Here is a 17151-nt window from a genome sequence, read left to right on the forward strand (position 1 = left end):
TATGTACCAGTCTATACACAAGACCTGCATAAGGTTCAAAGCAGTATTGTATTCTACATAAGGGCCCGGGATTCCAGTTTGCCAACTACCCAATGGCAAATCTACAATACCTCAATGAAGTAAGATCTATGAAGGCCTTTGAGTGAAGGCCTTTGAGGATTCAGAGATCACAGCCCACCAATTTCTTTACGAAATTCTATTGAAAAACATTTTTGAAGGCCATCCATTCACACTTGTCGATTATCGAGGACCTGGACACTATTCTCGACACTGTGCGCCAGTGTGCGCTCCACTCGAGCATATCGTGACCAAAATGTGACGCGCTGGCTCCTTACAGATTTGAGACCCAACGTTAGGGTTAATCAATGGTCTCGGAGTTTCCCGACTGACTTTTCCGGCAGCCGCTCTCTCGCGAGCTCGAGCCCTTACCTTTGTTTATTTGTTCACTCCCATCAATGATCACATCATAAGATTAGTCATACAGCTAATAGTATTAGAGGCTCATCGAGCGAGACGAGTGGCTGCTTTTAGGAGCCTGGACCGAACCGGACTTTCAAACACTAGACTTCACGCAATATTTTGTTTATAGGTGTCGTGTGCCGAGGTTCAAACGGGATGACTGAATCTCAAATGCAGATTGATTCTGAAGATCCTGGTTAATCAACATTATTTTTAAAAAATCCCTATTTCACTTCTTTATTGCACGTCCCTCACAATCCTTATTTTGAATTACAGTTAATTGTAGGACACGCATATCCGATTGGATTTGGGGACAAACTAGGGCGCTGTGGTAATGCTCGGCACGCGCAGAGTCACTATTATGTGACTTGTGAGTTGGGACAAACCAATTAAACAGGCCTCAGAGTGTCCAAATGATGTGGTATGTGTGTATGGCTGTGACATTATTGTGAAGTGGCGAGTATTGAGAATTCTCCAGACCTTAAGTATTTACATGCACATTCCAGAAAAACAGTGTCAGCTACCTATGTGCAACAGCTAAGATGTTCACACAAGGACAGAAATTACAGGTTTTGTGATACAAAATTAACCATGTAAATAAAAACTGTTCAATTTTGAGCAAGACGCCCGCAGTGGACGAAGCGGCGGGGGTGGTTGGAGGGGGAAGTGAGCAGACGCGACGCGACACATTAGGTCACGTGATTACATAAACAGCATGTCTATCTGTGACGGTAACGGGGACCCCATCAAACGAGAAAGGCAAGGAAGTCGAAGGTCCGAAGCAAAGGCAGACCATGTCCTTGTCGGCAACGGTAGACTAGTCTTGACTAGTAGATAGAGAAAAAGACATCTCGGACTGCTCTGGTTCCTCTTTGACACTCTGACTTCTCCAGAAGGGGTAGCCTTTAAACTTTGCTAACTTGAATGATCGTATCGATCATTGATGGCATATGGTGCAAATACCGAAAAGACTTGACGCTGACGGAGAGATCCTGACACGGGAGGACTCAGATAATCCATCAAATTTCGCTTATAATTTTCGAGTGATCCTCAGCTGAATTTTTGAAGTTCATTCGTGTCTATTATCAAGGTGCAAGCACAGTCACTTTGGATAAATGACGTTGAAAGCATTAGACGCTTACGGGGGAAGGGGGAGTAAGAAAATCCATAATTTGAATATCACCAGCTGCCGTTGTGACAACCAATCGACCCGCTGCTGGACAAAAGTCGAAATCCCTTAGCTCGACCTCCTCCCCATTGAAAAGACGTCGAATGGCGGGGGTGGCCACACTGTCCGGATCACCCTGTGGCATCTTCATGATGCCAATATTTACGTCGTCACCAACCTGCCACGCTATGGTAAGCGACGTGTCACAAAACCGTATATGTCGTAGAAAGTCCTCGGACAACGTCGAAAGGTGAAAAGAGTTCACGACGCCCACGTGTTGTGGATCAAACACCTGCAAGTCTGGGTTATCGGGAAGGCTTGAAACAGACTTGAAGGTGTAGCATCGCATAGCAGTATAGTAATCATCGACGATTTCCTCCCCTTGTAGGTCGAGCGTCGGGCTGCACAATCCAAAGAAAGGGATTCTCGACTGTCCTGCAGAAAGCCAATGACTAGGAGGAGAAACTCGAAAGGGTTCAGCTGGCGATGGTGTACGAATTTCCAATCTGGGAAGGAGCCGGATGAACGCAGCCTCCACATCGTCCGAGACCGGCAGATACAATGAGCTAGGCACATCCCAGACGGTCAATCTCCCGACTTCAACGAGAAGGAGGGTGTCGTTAAAGAGTATAACCTTGTAAAAAAATAAGTAGTCAATAAATAGAGTGATGGATCCCTGGAGAGTCACTGACACCATTCGGTCGAAGTACTACATCGTACTCCCAACTGATTGCCTTGTTTTGGATAAAATCCCAGACCGTGATGAGATTATTAGGATGATTGCAGGCCAGTGTGTTTCTGTAGATGTATGCATTATCAAGTGTTCCTGTGACCTTCAAGGAATGTGTAAGACGAAAAGCTACGTCCGGAGAGGATGGGTATATTTCGTAGATCGACATGCGGGTGTTCATGTTCAAGTTCCTATGATTTGTGTGGGACGTACATAAAAGAATTTTTTAACAAACTGGCGAGATGCTTACACCTGTTCTTCAATACAAACGTAGACTCCATGACTATCCGGAGTGGGGCTGGTGAATCTGACAAAGGATTCCGTGGTTGTCGGAAGCACCGCTAGAGGGGACAGTTTCATTGGGATTCCTGCATGAATTCCGAGGTCCCAAAGGGCGACGCCGTGTTGAATCGTATCAGTAAACAGGAACCGACCACCCGGAATGAGCAAAACAGCGTGGCAACTGAAGGGTACGTTCTCGTCCGTGGAAAAGACGGGCGGCAATCGAGGCTCAAGGATGCGAGTGACAACGGATTTGATATCCCCTTCGAATGGGATATCATCTCTTGCATATTTTATAAATCTAAAAGGCGAGAAGGCGGCATGTTCAAGTTCGATTTGCGAAATATTTTCAAGTGGGTAGAACGTGGACAGATTTATGCCGTGCATCAAACACACTTGGCGCAAGGCGTTGATCCACACAATTCGCAAGTTTGTGACGGTGCACAACGCTTGAGAGGTCTCAAAGATAGATGATAAGGAAACCGTTAGTGTTGAACATTCTGGAAATAGGATGATCGATACCTTGCGAAGAGAGATGATGTCGTCTGGGTCCAGAAAAGTTTGAATTTGGATTAAGACGTCAGGGGGAAGCGTGGAAAGACAGGGCTGGGCATATCTGGACGCGGTATGTGATCGTCGAAGATCGGGGGCAGGTCCCTTGGACATCGCCGATTTCTAGCGTGTTGATGCCCGCTACGTAAGTAGTGGGTTTTCTCGTCCTTCGCCACTCAAGGATCGTGCGAACGTCACCTGACCATCTTCCTCATCACGTTACTCCATCTTTGCTCCGTTAGTCGTCACCTGACCATTTTTCTCGTCACGTTGTTCTTAACTCCTTCTCTGGCTCGGCCCAGTTTGCTCGTTGTTCTCTTTTTTTATTCGTTGAGCATCATTGTTGTCGTAGTCGATACATGTCGAAAGAAGGCAATTTATTTTACTACAGTCCATATGGCCTCCCTCATAATTTTTGGGCCTGATTTGGTCGTTGTTCTTTCTTCATCAAGCATCGTTGTTCTGTTACTGTAGCCGACACTACAAAAAATGTGGTTCATATCACCTCGTTTTAAATTAAAGGGTGTATATATAGGTGCTGTTTCGTATTCTCATATAAAAGTGTCCTTTTTTGTAGTAAAGTCTAGATTCTCCTTTTACCACACTATGCAAGCTACCGCATTCTCGGAGTTCTTTTTTGGAGTAGGGGTGGGACGTCAGAAAGTTTATATTTGTCGTCCTCACTTTGTGTTGTCCGGCTGTCCATACGTGTGCGTCCACGGTTTAATTTGTGGCCCATGGTCAGTGACCAATATCATTGATTGACTCCCTGTTGATGGGAGTCCCATCTGCTTATTCAAATGGCAAACCTTGGCAGTTTCTTGCATCAAACAAGTAACACGACCCTAAAAACGCTTTTACTTACCCTTCTCGCTGATTAGACTTACTGCAAACTTACAATATATATGAAGCCACACATCCCAACATTAGTTATAGTTTGGGATAAGCTTGACAAAACCCGTAGCGGGCTTTGCGCCCCCAGGCGCGCTACATTGGTTATCAGTCCAATCTCGTTGAGCGTCAGCAGCTGCTGAGATCAATGGAATGCGAGACACGTGATACAAAGTCGAGTGCAATCCCTGTTCTGATTCAGAGCAAGTTCAGAGTTGCTTCACGAGATATATTCTGATTTAATGGCATTTGGCATCCAGTTTGTTTTTCATAGATGGTGGTAGCAAATGAGCTCATAGAGTTTGACGTGAAGAAAAATTTCTAGAATCGATTCATAATGAAGCTGATGATTAGTACTATAGATAGAGAAAAGACAGCTCGGACAGCTCTGGTTCCTCTATGACACTCTGACTTCTCCAGGAGGGGTAGCATATAAACTTTGTTAATGATCATTGATGGCTATTGAAGAATTAACGTCAGAAATGGTCCAAATACAGAAAAGAGTGGATGCTGACACGGAGATTTAGACACCGGAGGACTCAGATAATCCATGATTCGAATATCTCCAGATTCTGTCGTTAAAACAAGTCGACCAAATGCTGGGCAGAAATCAAAATCATTGACCGCAATAACCTCGGAGTGGTCACTCTGGAATTCCAGGTATCGAGTTTTGGGAGGAACATGCTTGCGCGGGCCAACTCGGACTGGCGTATGCATAAGGTTGAGAGTGACGTAGCTATCGTCGAGCCATGCTATGATAAGATACTGGTCGCAAGATCGTAGATGTCGAAGATATTCCTCCGTCTCGATAATTGAAAGTGGTAGAGAATCTACAGTATCTGTTAGCAGTAGATCAAACCGCTGGGGTTGTGAATTGTGGGGTGAATCAATGGACTCGAAGGTATAGGATTGCATGGTAGGAGCTTCCCCTTGGAAATGGGTGCATAACCCAAAGAAAGGGAGTCTGCATCCTGGAGAAACCCATTGGCTAGGAGGAGACAGAAGGGTTAGTCCGTTCTGCCCAAGATCACTGTGGAAACGGTTCAATATAGGAAGATGTTGGATAAGCGGAACACCGCTTATTTCATCATTGGCCAGATAGAATGAGTCGTGGATGTCCCAGACGGTGAAAACCTCGTCTTCGAAGAGAATCAAGGAGTCGGCGACGATAAAAAGCTACAGGGACATTTGTCAGATCATTTACGTTGGAGGAGTTGATCTGTGGTAGAGTACCAACATCGGTTATTTCGTTAGCGTATTCCCAGCTAACTCCCTTGTTCTGCATGAAATTCCAAACTGTGACTTGATTGTTATTGTGGTTGCAGGCCAGAACATTTCGGTAGATATATATACAGTCGACTTCTCCCTTGACCTTCAAGGAATGAGTTGGGCGAAACGTGACGTCCGGAGATGATGGGTATATTTCATGAATTGTTAAGCAAGTACGTTCTGTATTTAGGTTCCTGCCATCCTGTTGAAATGTTTTCCAGAAAAGTAATGGAGATGCTTACGTCTCTCCCGCTATGCATATATAAACTCCGTGAGCGTCAGGTGTGGGAGAGGTGAACCTGGTCAACTCCCCGCTTGCTTTGTGAAGCACGGCCAAAGGAGATTGATTTATTGGCGATCCTGGATGAATCCCAAGGTCCCAAAGGCACAATCCATGGTCAGCCGTATCAGCCAACATGAAGCGACCCCCCGGAACGAGGAAAATCGAATAGCAATCGAACGGGATGTCCATGCTTTCCGTCGGAGTGAGTGGCAATAAATCGGGCACAAGAACACGAGTCGTCAAAGGTCTTATATTTTCGCCAGCTGTAATACTGGCATCCAGCCGGTTGACAAATCGAAAGGGGGAGAATGCAGCGTTCTCAAGCTCGATTGGGGATAGATTCTCAATGGGATGAAAAGTAGACAGGCTGATCCCATCCGTATAACATACTCGTTGCAATGCGTTGATCCATACTATGCGTATCTTTGAAGTTGCATATAACACTCTGGATGTCTTGAAGATGGCGGTTAAAGTTGTGTATTTCAATGGTTCAAGTAACAATCAGCACCTTGCGCAGGGAAAGAATGTCCTTTGGGTCCAGAAAGCTTTGAATTTGAATTAGGACGTCCGTTGAAAGGATAGGAAGACGGAGATCATGACCATCTTCAGTAGGTTTCTCTAGCATGATGAGTGCAGAGCTTCGCATCCACTGGGGTAGACCGTTCTACGTAGACTGATGGTGGACTCGGCCTTTTCCGACTTTCCACCCTCATGTCAAACAGCTCATCAATCACGGACCGTGTTATTTAGCCACGTCCCTGAACCCGCCCACCTTTGTCGCGCCTTCTTCCGCCCATCTTTGTTGCACCTTGGCCCGCCTTTTTCCACCCATCCTCGTAATAAAATGCTACTGGTGTATTTTGGTTGACCTAACAGGGCCATTCAAAAATGAGCACAGCTCGCAGCTTGAGACGTAGCAAGAGCCATCAGCTTACATAACGTAGATTTAAGTGTCCGCTCAGGGCGGTATCCGTTTGTCACGCCAAATTTCAGCTAACGAGGTATCGATAGACCAGAACTCCAAACGCTCCGCTTAGTGACTTTATTTACTTTTGGAGCTGGCCAAACAACTTCCCACAGCCAATTGGCGCGCATTGCCTTCCCGCCCCTTCCCGCTGTTGCGTATATAGTGATAAATTCCTGGTTAGGTTGTTTGCACGTACCCTGAGACTCCACAAGTAAACAAAGTCACTAAGTGGAGCGTTTTGAATCCTGGTCTATCGATACCTCGTTAGCTGTTAACATCGAAGTTTCCTCATCGTTGTTTGCTGCTCGCCGTTTCCAACGATGAGCTTGAGTAAATCTTTTCTTTGTGGCTCTAATTTGGCGCACTCTTCAGCAACTCATAGCTAGAACTCAAATATATTATTTCCAAATTTTCTTCAATTTGTAATTGAGGTAAAGATACCCTGCTAGGTTGAAGCCGATGACACCAAACGGTGCTGGAAGTGTTTTGGCGACGTGGCGTACAACGAGGGAGAAGACCGGAGAATTCCGGAGTGTGTCAAATCAGGGGTTAGTAAAGATGAGAGAGCTGGACCCTGGTGCCTGTTAGTCCTGTTTTTACCGCGCCCTCCGAACCGCGTCAGAAAATGCTTATGTGAAGTGCGGACTTTAAAACCGCGTCACGTCAATTTCGAGGAACCTCCTCATAACTCTCGACGCGTTTGAAACTTTTCAACACTATCTGCCATCACAAATTTCATTCATATTTCATTATGACCTCAACATTAATGTATAGCAATGTTCAAACTGTCAGATCCTACAAGAAATTAGAACCAATCCTTGAAATACCCGAAACTTCGGCATTCATCACACCCTTCCTGCCATCTTCATCGAGTTCCCTTCTTCCAACATCTCAAAATGACCAACATGGGTCGTCACCTACTACACCTCCATTTTCCGGCTCCCCATTTAACAATTTGAGCTCCCTTGGTGGATCTTCGAGCCAACCTCGACTGATCAAACCTCCCAAAGCGACGCGCGGATTGCGCGCGGAAGCTGATATTCAAGTTTGAGAGAATGGAAATGTTTTTAAAGGACTCGGGATTCGACTCTGTTGGCGACTTTTTAAAGATTTCCCAGCCACCTCTCTGGGGAATCAGATCCTCGAGGCTCTTGGAACGTGCCGTTGCTAAGATATCAAACAGGGAAAGCAACCGCGTAGAAAAGATCCGATGGTCCCAAAGGCTAGACGAAAAGAAAGACCCCATTCATTGATCAGATGGACCTCGTCGATGCACACTCCTTGATTTCACCTGCTAAACAGATCCCAGCCATCCGTGCGGTGCTCAAAGTCTCTTTGCAATACGAGAATGCAGAGATTTTCTGTCTTGACGTTCATGAACCTAGGCCAAAACTCATCAGTAGAACGAGGAAGATCACTGATAGACATACAATGTTATCAGCCAGCCCCTTTTTTGGTGTGATTACGACCCCGATTGGCTGCTTCCGAGTTGGAAGCCCAGCTATATACGCCTTCGAGCGTTCGTTATACTCCAAAAGCACAAGAGCCGGGACCGAGAACATGATTTTCCGTTGCCAGTGGCAGTATAGCACAGCATGCTCTCTCCATCCAGAATGGCAGAAACGAGCTCCAGTTGGACCACACGCGATCCATTCGTCTAATGTGGTATGAGTTTCTTGACAATTGTGTCTTGAAGTCCTTCAGGGACCTGCCAGTGGGGTTGTCGAGCCATCATTAAGTCATCATAACGAATCAGAAATCAGTCAGGATGTAGAGTATCAAGTTTGACGTGTATTAGGGTAGAAATGCTCGGGCTATCGCGTCGAGAGCAAAACGGCAAGGAGGTAATATTGACGCGACACGGTTTCAAAGTCCGCACTTTACATAAGCATTTTCTGACGCGGTTCGGAGGGCGTGGTAACAAACAGACTTCATACATCGTGAACCAAGGTACGACTTCACATGTATCGAAGTCTGTCTAGGAGAGACTAGGTGCCTGTGCCTTCTCTGTGGACTCTGTAGACTGGTCTACCCCAGTGGCTGACATGCCCTCCATGAGTGCCACTGTGGGCCAGGGAGATGGACGTTAACGTTAGATAGTCATGTGATCTGTTCTTACTTCCGCCAAATCGCATTCTCTCCCTTCTACTCAACTTCTACTCTCGGTTACAGTGTTTTGCATGTGAGATTGGAATCCAAATCTCACGAAAAGTTGTTTGTTCTTGTATTAGTTGTAATGTGTGATGTTGCCTTCCTCGGTGTCACAGCGTTGAACGTTGAACTTCCTCTGCCAGAGCGCTCTTAGTGAAGGTCACGGGTAGCCGATAAAGGATCTAGTCTTCCGACTAGATCCTTTTTTTCTTCAAGTGGAGGAGTCCCCTCCCTTGGAACTTGCTTGGAACCCGCATTTACGTCGATGATTGAATGTTGAACGTTGACTCCCATCAGTCACAGACCACAAGAACAAACAAGTTTTCGTGAGATTTGAATTCCAATCTCACATGCAAAACACTGTAGGTTACTTATTCCAAGGGTATTCTGTCCTTACTGACAATGACGACGCTGACGGTGCGCACCTCCTAAGCAGTATCACTTCGTGATCTATGCTTTCTGAATCATCTTGGCTCTGCCCAAATTCCGTTCCATGGATGCACGGCTAGTCTCTCCTAGACAGACTTCGATATTATGTGAAGTCGTACCTTTGTTCACGATAATATGAAGTCTGTTATTTACCACGCCCCCAAAACCGCGTCAGAAAAAGTTTATGTAATCTTCGGACTTTGAAACCTCGTCGCGTCAATATCGCGTGCTTGCCGTTTGCTCTCGACGCGATAGCTCATGCGTTTCCATCCCAATACACGTCAAACTTGATATTATACATCTTGGCTGATTTAAAATTCGTTATGACGACTCAGTTATGGCTCAACAACCCCGCTGGCAGGACCCTCAAGGACCTGATACGATCAACACTCTGATGCACCACTCCGTCTCTCCTCGTTCAGTCGCAGCCTTGACGGAGGCTTGTACAGTAGCAAGGCTTGAACCTGTCATATAGTCGAGAGCCTTGCGTGCGGTTGTGTCGCTAACGATATTTCCGAATCGGCTGTAAACACGCTTGACATTGACATGGGATTTGGCTGCAAAATGCCAAATACCCAAAACCATCGCAAGGTCTGCGGGATGCGGTCATTGATTCAGTTAGATACCAAGAAACAGGCGAACGAGTCTTGTATTTCTCAGAAAGTCCAGCAATACTGAATTTTCCGAGAACTTCCCAGATGACGAGGTTGACGCGATCTGCACGCTGTCGGCCATTTGTTGATGCTCGAAGGTGAACATCATTATCCTTACTAGTAAGATTAAAAATCTATCGATGAACGTGGTTGGCGACAAGATTTATTGCCCAAGTGAATAGGGAAGGACGCGCGTGGAGGATTTCGGAAGGAGTGACAGATGGCGAGAAAGGCGCATGACGCTCGTGGGATTGAGTCGATCTCGAAGATGGTGCACTGTGCTTGTGAGGGGAGTGATGAGAATGGAAGGGCTTCAGGAGAATGTATAACAGGTGGCGCCGCGCCAGAAATTGCTACAGATTGCGATAGGAAGGCTGAAATGAAGTCAGGCGTTGTGGGAACCTGTTCGTGGGCGTTTTCTTGTATGATCGGACAGCGCGAGACTTCTCTTCCATGGAAAGCAACTTTTAAATAAGAAATAAACTGGATTTAAAGTGTTTAGAGGAGTTGTGGAACTATAAACGCGTCTAGAGTTGAGGGATACGAGGGAATATTGACGCGACGCGGTTTCAAAGTCCGAAGATTACATAAACATTTTCTGACGCGGTTTTGGGGGCGCGGTAAAAACAGGACTAATGCACGGCCCACCTTTGTTTTTTTTATTGTGTACACAACTGCCTACAACGAGTGTTGGCTTGATCAATTCCCTTTCGTTAAACTTCACATGCCTGTGAATGAACCCAACCCAGCCTGCAACCGCAACCGCAACGGGCTTGCCGAAGATGAGATATGGTGGTGACCCGCGTTGAAGGTAGGTGGACACTACTTTTTATCGAAATTTTTTGGAAATCACTGCGTTCCAAATTGTGAAACTTTTCAAGTCCCAGCTGACAGTCATCCTTATCACGCCTGTGCTGCGAATCGTATGAATCCACCTCTCAAAATGATTGGAGAAGTCCTCGACTTTCTCGCCAGATATTTGACGTACTCAGTTTTTGCATCAGCAGCCTTAAAGCTGTTGCAACTCATCCCTATGAAGTTTCATCTTTCAACCTTCTTGAACGTGATTGCCAGAAGCCCAACATTATGATGAACGCCGACCCGACGTATCCTAACGGTTTCCATGCAGCATATGTCCTCCGACTGGCACCCGCATGCAAAATACTTGTCTCCCAGCGGTTTCCCAGATATCACCTCACTGACTTTGTAGTTTCTGCTCGCTTTCAGTCATCTGGAACAGTTGAAGCGGAGAAAGATGATGTCAACGTGGACTTCCCCCCGAGTTGAGCATCAAATGCCACTAATTCCAAAGAGCTGAGATACTAGCTTTTTAAGTAGGCCGATGCACCACTGAAATGCCCTAGTTTCACGGCCACATCCTCAGACTGGCCGATAAAGCATCACACCTAAAATCCTTCAGCACAGAAACCGCACATAAATGTAGCTTACATACTGATCTGACGGGAGGAAGGAAATCCAAGATCCGAATCTGACCTGTGGCAGTGGCAACAGCCAACCTTCCAGACGCAGAACAAAAATCAAAATCCATCATATCACCCGAATACATCGAACGCGTGATCGCCGTGTACCGTTCCTCCCTCGAGCTCGGAATCGGGATCAGACTCATCATAACATCCGTATGCAACTGCCACCTCTGACAAAAATCATTCTCGCAGAGACGTAATCCGAAAAGAGTCCTGCAGTCAAGATTATCGGGGAGAGAGAGCACTCTCCCTGCGTGAGATGGATTGCTGGTGTCCCGGTATGGGTATTCTAGCTGTGTCGACTGATCGAATCGGTAAAAGTACATTGCGGGGGTTTGTCGTGCCGGATTGACGAGCCCGACATAAAAGTCGCGTGCGGAGGCTGGCCACCAGGGGGATGGAACCGAGAACGCCGTGTGCCTAGTCAGAGCGGCGTAAATGTGGTTGAACACGAATCTTGGGGAGTGACGAATGACTTCTTGGTGTAGAATGCTGTTGTTGGCCTGTCGTGATAACGGGGGTATCTCCCACACGCTGATTTCCTCGACGTTAAAGAGAACGATCTGCTCCCCAACAATGAGAACCTGATTTTGAAGACAGTTAGACGAAGTTCAGATAACGCTAGAGAGCACTGACTTCCTGTGCGATCGATTCTAATTGCCAAGTCGTTGACATGTTCTCATGATAATCCCACACCGTGACATGTTGAAAATGATCCAAGGCAATAAAGAGCTGCATATAATGTGAATGTATGTGAAGAATGCCCTTCAATTCGAGAGCTCCCAGTCGTTCAAACCCCTTCTCGGCCTTCGAGGGATAGAATTCTTGAATGGAAACGTTGGTATTGCCGCTGCTGTTGCAACCGAGATCTTTATCAGCGAGCACTGCAAATGACAGGTCACTCACCTATTAAAGTATGTGCAAAAACGAATCCCAAGGCCATCAGGAGTTGGTGTTGTGCTGATAATACCGTCGTATGGCCCTTCAACAACCGCCAGGGGTGAAGAAGCCGCCGGTCCCATAGCATTCAAACCAAGGTCCCACAGAGATAATCCATTGGGTTGAGCAAATCTCGCGAATAAATAGCGACCCCCGGGGACAAGGCAAACTTGAAGGCATGCGGGGGGATCTGATTCTCCGGATTCCGAACTGGTGCTAGCAGATCCAGGTCCAAGAACCTGTGTTCTCGCAGGTAAAACGACTTGGTTCTCCGGACTTTTCTTTATCCGCGCCGAAAGTAGAGAAGGGGAGAGAACTGCATGTTCGATTTGTGCGATGGACATATCCTCTAGAGGGAACGTTGGAAGAAACATGCCCTGTGTAGCACATATGTGATGAAGACAGGTGAGCCATACAGTCCGTGCTTGGCTGGCTGCATGTAGGTTTCTGCACGTCTAGCTTGATGGTCAGAAGTGACAGAACAGCTTGAGTTGTTTAAGACGCACCTTTCTGAGATGAAGGATTTCTTTGGGACCAAGAAAACTCAGAATAGAGATTAAGATGTCGAATGGCAGCAGTTCTAGCGCCATTTCGGAGGTCGATGAGGGTCTTGAGCACAGTCAACTCATTCAGAGTGGAGGGACCTGTGGCTATGTGGTCACCTCGAAGCAGAATCGTTTCGACAGGTCAGAGCTGGGCGTCAACTTCAAGCATTGTCGTCGTGGAGCCACAACCGTATGTCGTGCGACTTTCGACGCTGCTTATCGCGAGTCGAATGACACTACACTCTGAGTAAGTACACTGCCCCTTGTTCGGCATTTCGTCTTAACGTGCTCAACTGCTCACAATCTTTGACTAAGATTCCTGTTGACAAGTGGCGATTTAGACAAATTGTAGCCGTCGGTTCAAGGATTGATGTGATGATGTCGTGTCATGATTTGCTGTGCTGACGTGCTTTGTTCTTCCTTGTTCTAGATCACGCATGAATTTGCCATGGCTCTCTCGAAGAGATCGAGTCATCCGCAGCACCTGCCTACCTATAAAACATCACGATGAATCACATTCATATCAACGCCTCTCCTCACCGCACCAGAGCCGACCGTCTTTGCCATGCCTTCCATCTCAATCCCCATCCCCAAGGCACTGTCGAACGCTTATAGGGTCATCAGCTCGCCTTCACTCTCATCGGCTTCCTCGTCGCCTTCAAAAGAGTCTTTCTTCGCCTCTTCATCGTACTCTTCAACCACCTCAGTCGACAGCAAAGACCTGTACGTCCCCGTGCATAAACGGAGTGGAAGCGACGCGCATCATGCAGGTAAGCCTTGGCCAACCACCTCGCCACTCAACCTACGAACTAACGTCGCTTCCTCAGCACGCCCACACATCTACTCGCGCGATGCCTTGCTTGCCTTGGCTGACACCACGACCACGCAGTTGCACGAGTCCATTCGGAGCACTTTGCGAGAGACCTGTACAGAGATTGTGATGAACAGGAGGATGAGGAAGTCAATAGAATATAAGCGGAACCATACGGTAGATGCAGTGGAAGGGGAAAAGGAGCTCGTTGCTACTCCATCACCGCAGCGGAGAGCAGGGGTGCTTTCGCCATTCAGGAGGTCGCCAGCGCCGTCAGAGCTGGAAGACAGTAGGACTGGTGTCGTCACTGCTATGCGGAAACCAGCGCAGGAACAAGAGAGGAGGAGCGGAGTTCCCTCGGCGTTGCGCAACCCAAATGGAAGGAGGAGCAGGGCAGCCGGACGTGCTCCTGAGCGGCGGAAGAATGCGCTCATGGCCGCGTCGGAGGAAGTGAATTGGAGGACGCGGTCTGGGCCACTACCAGTGCCTCAGGTAATCGCTGTGTAGGATGAAGGACATTCCCTACCCGACTCCTAAATATACCATAATTTGTAACATAACGCGTCCATAGAAATCACTACATACCTCGCAATTCAAGGCATTTCCGAAATTCAGATCCACTGTGAGCTTCAAGCATATTGAACCAAGGGAGAAGAAACTTCTGGAGAAGACTGGGTGTTGCGACCGAAGGGAAGGCGCATGATCTACATCTTGTGCCTGGTTGGAAAGTGAACAATTCGGCAGTGGTTGAGGAAGACGGTCGATTCAATGAGGTTGGAGGCGTCATTAAGTAGGTTGATAGGCGTCATACTCTCGGATACTGAAGTGACGGAGTTCATCTCACAATACCGCTTATCGTTGGCCTCTAAAGCAAGTCCAGCACCGTTCTTTTCTTGACGGAGGAAACCGTTGATAAGGTAGGATCTCCGGAAAGGCTGGAGCGTAGCAGGCCACGTCATATTTTCTGTTTTTCTGCTCGAGTTCGAGAGTGTTAAGGCGTCAAAGATTGTGTATTCCGAGCATGACCAGCAATTTCGTAGTCATGTATCCCTCCAAAAGCGGCTGCATGACAGAGGGGGTATATCCCAAACGGACAAGTTGGATCCTCGGACCGGAACGACGGTTCCACCAGAGATCAACATCTTCACGAGATAGTTAATTAGCAAGTTCAAGGATAGAAAAACTGCACGAACGAACATCATGACCTGGCTCAAAACATTTCCATGCAACCGCTAAACAAAGCATTACGTTCGAAACGACGACTTATGGACGACTGGTGACGACGAGAAACCAAGAGAAACCCACCGGACAAGGCAGTCTGCGATTAACATGACTGCCTTGCCCATCGATCCAACAAGTGTGTTCTGAATTGCTTCCACAGGATTAGATCTCGTGGGCGAAGAGAGACTCTGAGGATTACGATGCCAATGCTATAGCCGTCTTGCGTCGGGCTGGGGCATAGTGTCCCGCCGACCGCGTCTGAAATCGTTCCCACTGACGTGAACTTTGACGCCTTTCCAGAGTGCATACCCAAATTCCATGGGGATATATCACGAAAAAGGGAATTGACAGCTTCCAGGAAAGGCACTCCACTCCGGAAACAGAGTCTCCCCTGTAAACTTTTGGGCGCATGAGTTCAAAAATTTAAATTACGGCAGATCGCAGTGGGATGTTGCCATGGGTAAGTGACGAAAGTCTGGAGGGAGACGGAGGTGCGTTATCCAGCACGTCCGTCTCAGAAAGGTCCACTGCCTCGACAATCACATCCTTATAGTCCCAAACGAAAGCAGCATCAGAAAGGTAAGAAGGGTATAGATGACAGGACCTATGACTAGGACGAGGGCGGGACGAGATAGTCCATAATGTGAATGATACCAGTGGTATCATCCACCACGACAAGTCGTCCCGAGGCTGCACAAAAATTCCAAGAACGAAACTCCCCCGGGTCAGACATCTTGAACAGTGCAGAGGACTTGGAGGAGGATGGTCCATTCAATGAGGTCGGGGGCGTGATTAGGCTGATGAACATCTTGTGAATCGATGCGCTTATGTAGCAGAGTTCATCGTCGCAGTACCGCAGAGGTCCAGAGAAATCGATCATGTCAACACCATCTGCATTGGTATCTATGGGCAAGTTGGGCACCATCCCCATCTTAATGGGAAAAAGCATTGGCAAAATAGGGTCCCGGGATGGGTTGATTGATCTGAGAGTGTAGCACAGCATGACACACTTTTCACCCGGATCCAAGGATCCAAGGATTCCAAACGAGATGGGAGGATCAATGCTTGCGAACCAAGGACCCAAAACGGAGGATCCCACAAAATCTTCTTGTGAACGGAAAGGGTGGGTGATGGCATATCGGGGGGTTTGATCGATGACTTCATATATACCTCTGAAAAGTGGCCGCAAAGGAGGTATATCCCAGACAAACAACTCATCCATTTTGATTACGACGACACCGCCCTCATAGATTATCACCTACACAAGATATGCACATTAGAACCATAAGGATAAAAAACAATGGGGAACGAACGTCGTCAAGGTCGTATAAGCCTCGATGATCATGTCTCCATGCAATTGCTGTATCAAGCCTGATGTTCCAAGCGACAATATAATCTGGAGAATCCTCGGTGTGCAATTCAAAAACCAAAAGGTTGTCATACAAGGCGGGGCTTCGAGCGACGCGACCATCTTGTTGAGGATATCGAATCGACCCCAAAAGGGTAAATCGCGGACTGTTCATGCAAGGGTAGATCTCATAGGCACGAAGTGTTCTGTCAGAAGTATTGGAGCCTGATGGGTTGGAGGTAGGCCATGAGATGAGGATGATTCCAAGACCGTCTTGAGTTGGGCCGCACAGGAAGCTGTGATCCAATTCTGGAATGACAGCTACTGGCCTAAACCTTGGTGCCTTCCCACCATGTATACCCAGATCCCATAGACATATGCCATGGTGGGTAGAGTTGACAACTAAGAATCGACCTCCAGGTATGAGAAAGGCATTTTTGCAGTGCAAATTCCCTTCAACGGTGGGCACAATACTCGGCGTACGAGGTTCAAGAATTCGTGTTACAAAAGAACGCAAAGGAACACCATTGTGGATGAGTGACGATAGTCGTGAGGGACAGAGAGATGCGTGTTCTAGCTCTGTGGTGGACATGTCTTCCAGTGGGAACGATGGTGCGAACACCCCATGTCGCCTACACATGCGTCTGACCGCATTTAGCCACACGATGCGTCGTTGAGTGACGGCGTGCATCTTTTTGCAGGACTGAGATGCCCCAGAGTTCAGTTTCAGTCAGAAAGATAACAAGTTGTATACCTTTCTCAGGACGATGATATCCTTTCCATCAAGATGTTTTTGTATCTGGATCAAGATATCCACAGCTAAATTCTCCAGACCTGGTGAAGCCTTCAGTCGCGAAGAGTAATAGTCCATAGGCATGAGATGCGGCGACACTGCTGAACGGAATGGTTGTGGTTGTGGGAGAAGCCACCGTGGGGCGCCCGTGTGAATGCATGATCAGATCGCCGTGC

The 17151-nt window shown here is 47.4% G+C and overlaps 6 protein-coding genes across 6 annotated transcripts; 1 reads left to right on the top strand and 5 right to left on the bottom strand.

The window, feature by feature from the left end:
- Positions 1–1359: 1359 nt before the first annotated feature.
- LACBIDRAFT_295149 (uncharacterized protein) lies at positions 1360–3305 on the bottom strand (the record flags this gene model as incomplete). The annotated part of the gene is made up of 4 exons (XM_001885560.1): positions 1360–1538; positions 1602–2261; positions 2320–2548; positions 2608–3305. 4 exons carry the CDS (start codon positions 3303–3305, stop codon positions 1479–1481), a joined length of 1647 nt encoding a protein of 548 aa, XP_001885595.1. The 3' UTR covers positions 1360–1478.
- A 1236-nt stretch (positions 3306–4541) lies between these two features.
- LACBIDRAFT_331158 (uncharacterized protein) lies at positions 4542–5367 on the bottom strand (the record flags this gene model as incomplete). The annotated part of the gene is made up of 2 exons (XM_001885561.1): positions 4542–5258; positions 5287–5367. 2 exons carry the CDS (start codon positions 5365–5367, stop codon positions 4542–4544), a joined length of 798 nt encoding a protein of 265 aa, XP_001885596.1.
- A 222-nt stretch (positions 5368–5589) lies between these two features.
- On the bottom strand, positions 5590–6280 carry LACBIDRAFT_306758 (uncharacterized protein; the record flags this gene model as incomplete). Its single annotated transcript, XM_001885562.1, has 2 exons — positions 5590–6087; positions 6143–6280. 2 exons carry the CDS (start codon positions 6278–6280, stop codon positions 5590–5592), a joined length of 636 nt encoding a protein of 211 aa, XP_001885597.1.
- A 4844-nt stretch (positions 6281–11124) lies between these two features.
- On the bottom strand, positions 11125–13127 carry LACBIDRAFT_295150 (uncharacterized protein; the record flags this gene model as incomplete). The annotated part of the gene is made up of 6 exons (XM_001885563.1): positions 13104–13127; positions 12764–13038; positions 12289–12690; positions 11955–12202; positions 11288–11902; positions 11125–11184 (listed from the first exon to the last, which is right to left on the bottom strand). Exons 3-6 carry the CDS (start codon positions 12629–12631, stop codon positions 11125–11127), a joined length of 1266 nt encoding a protein of 421 aa, XP_001885598.1. The 5' UTR covers positions 12632–12690; positions 12764–13038; positions 13104–13127.
- A 210-nt stretch (positions 13128–13337) lies between these two features.
- Positions 13338–14203, top strand: LACBIDRAFT_295151 (uncharacterized protein). The gene is made up of 2 exons (XM_001885501.1): positions 13338–13572; positions 13630–14203. Exons 1-2 carry the CDS (start codon positions 13368–13370, stop codon positions 14118–14120), a joined length of 696 nt encoding a protein of 231 aa, XP_001885536.1. The 5' UTR covers positions 13338–13367; the 3' UTR covers positions 14121–14203.
- A 1241-nt stretch (positions 14204–15444) lies between these two features.
- LACBIDRAFT_306761 (uncharacterized protein) lies at positions 15445–17059 on the bottom strand (the record flags this gene model as incomplete). The annotated part of the gene is made up of 3 exons (XM_001885564.1): positions 15445–16092; positions 16148–16885; positions 16937–17059. 3 exons carry the CDS (start codon positions 17057–17059, stop codon positions 15445–15447), a joined length of 1509 nt encoding a protein of 502 aa, XP_001885599.1.
- Positions 17060–17151: the final 92 nt, after the last annotated feature.

Source organism: Laccaria bicolor, genomic scaffold, assembly GCF_000143565.1.
Source record: "Laccaria bicolor S238N-H82 LACBIscaffold_32 genomic scaffold, whole genome shotgun sequence".
NCBI lineage: Eukaryota > Fungi > Basidiomycota > Agaricomycetes > Agaricales > Hydnangiaceae > Laccaria > Laccaria bicolor.

What these genes read in the sequence shown, in the direction of transcription:
- LACBIDRAFT_295151 (XM_001885501.1), top strand. Translation starts at nt 13,368, where the DNA reads ATGCCTTCCATCTCAATCCCCATCCCCAAGGCACTGTCGAACGCTTAT. An exon ending in AAGCGACGCGCATCATGCAG is followed by an intron (nt 13,573 to 13,629) that starts GTAAGCCTTGGC and finishes TCGCTTCCTCAG; the next exon opens with CACGCCCACACATCTACTCG.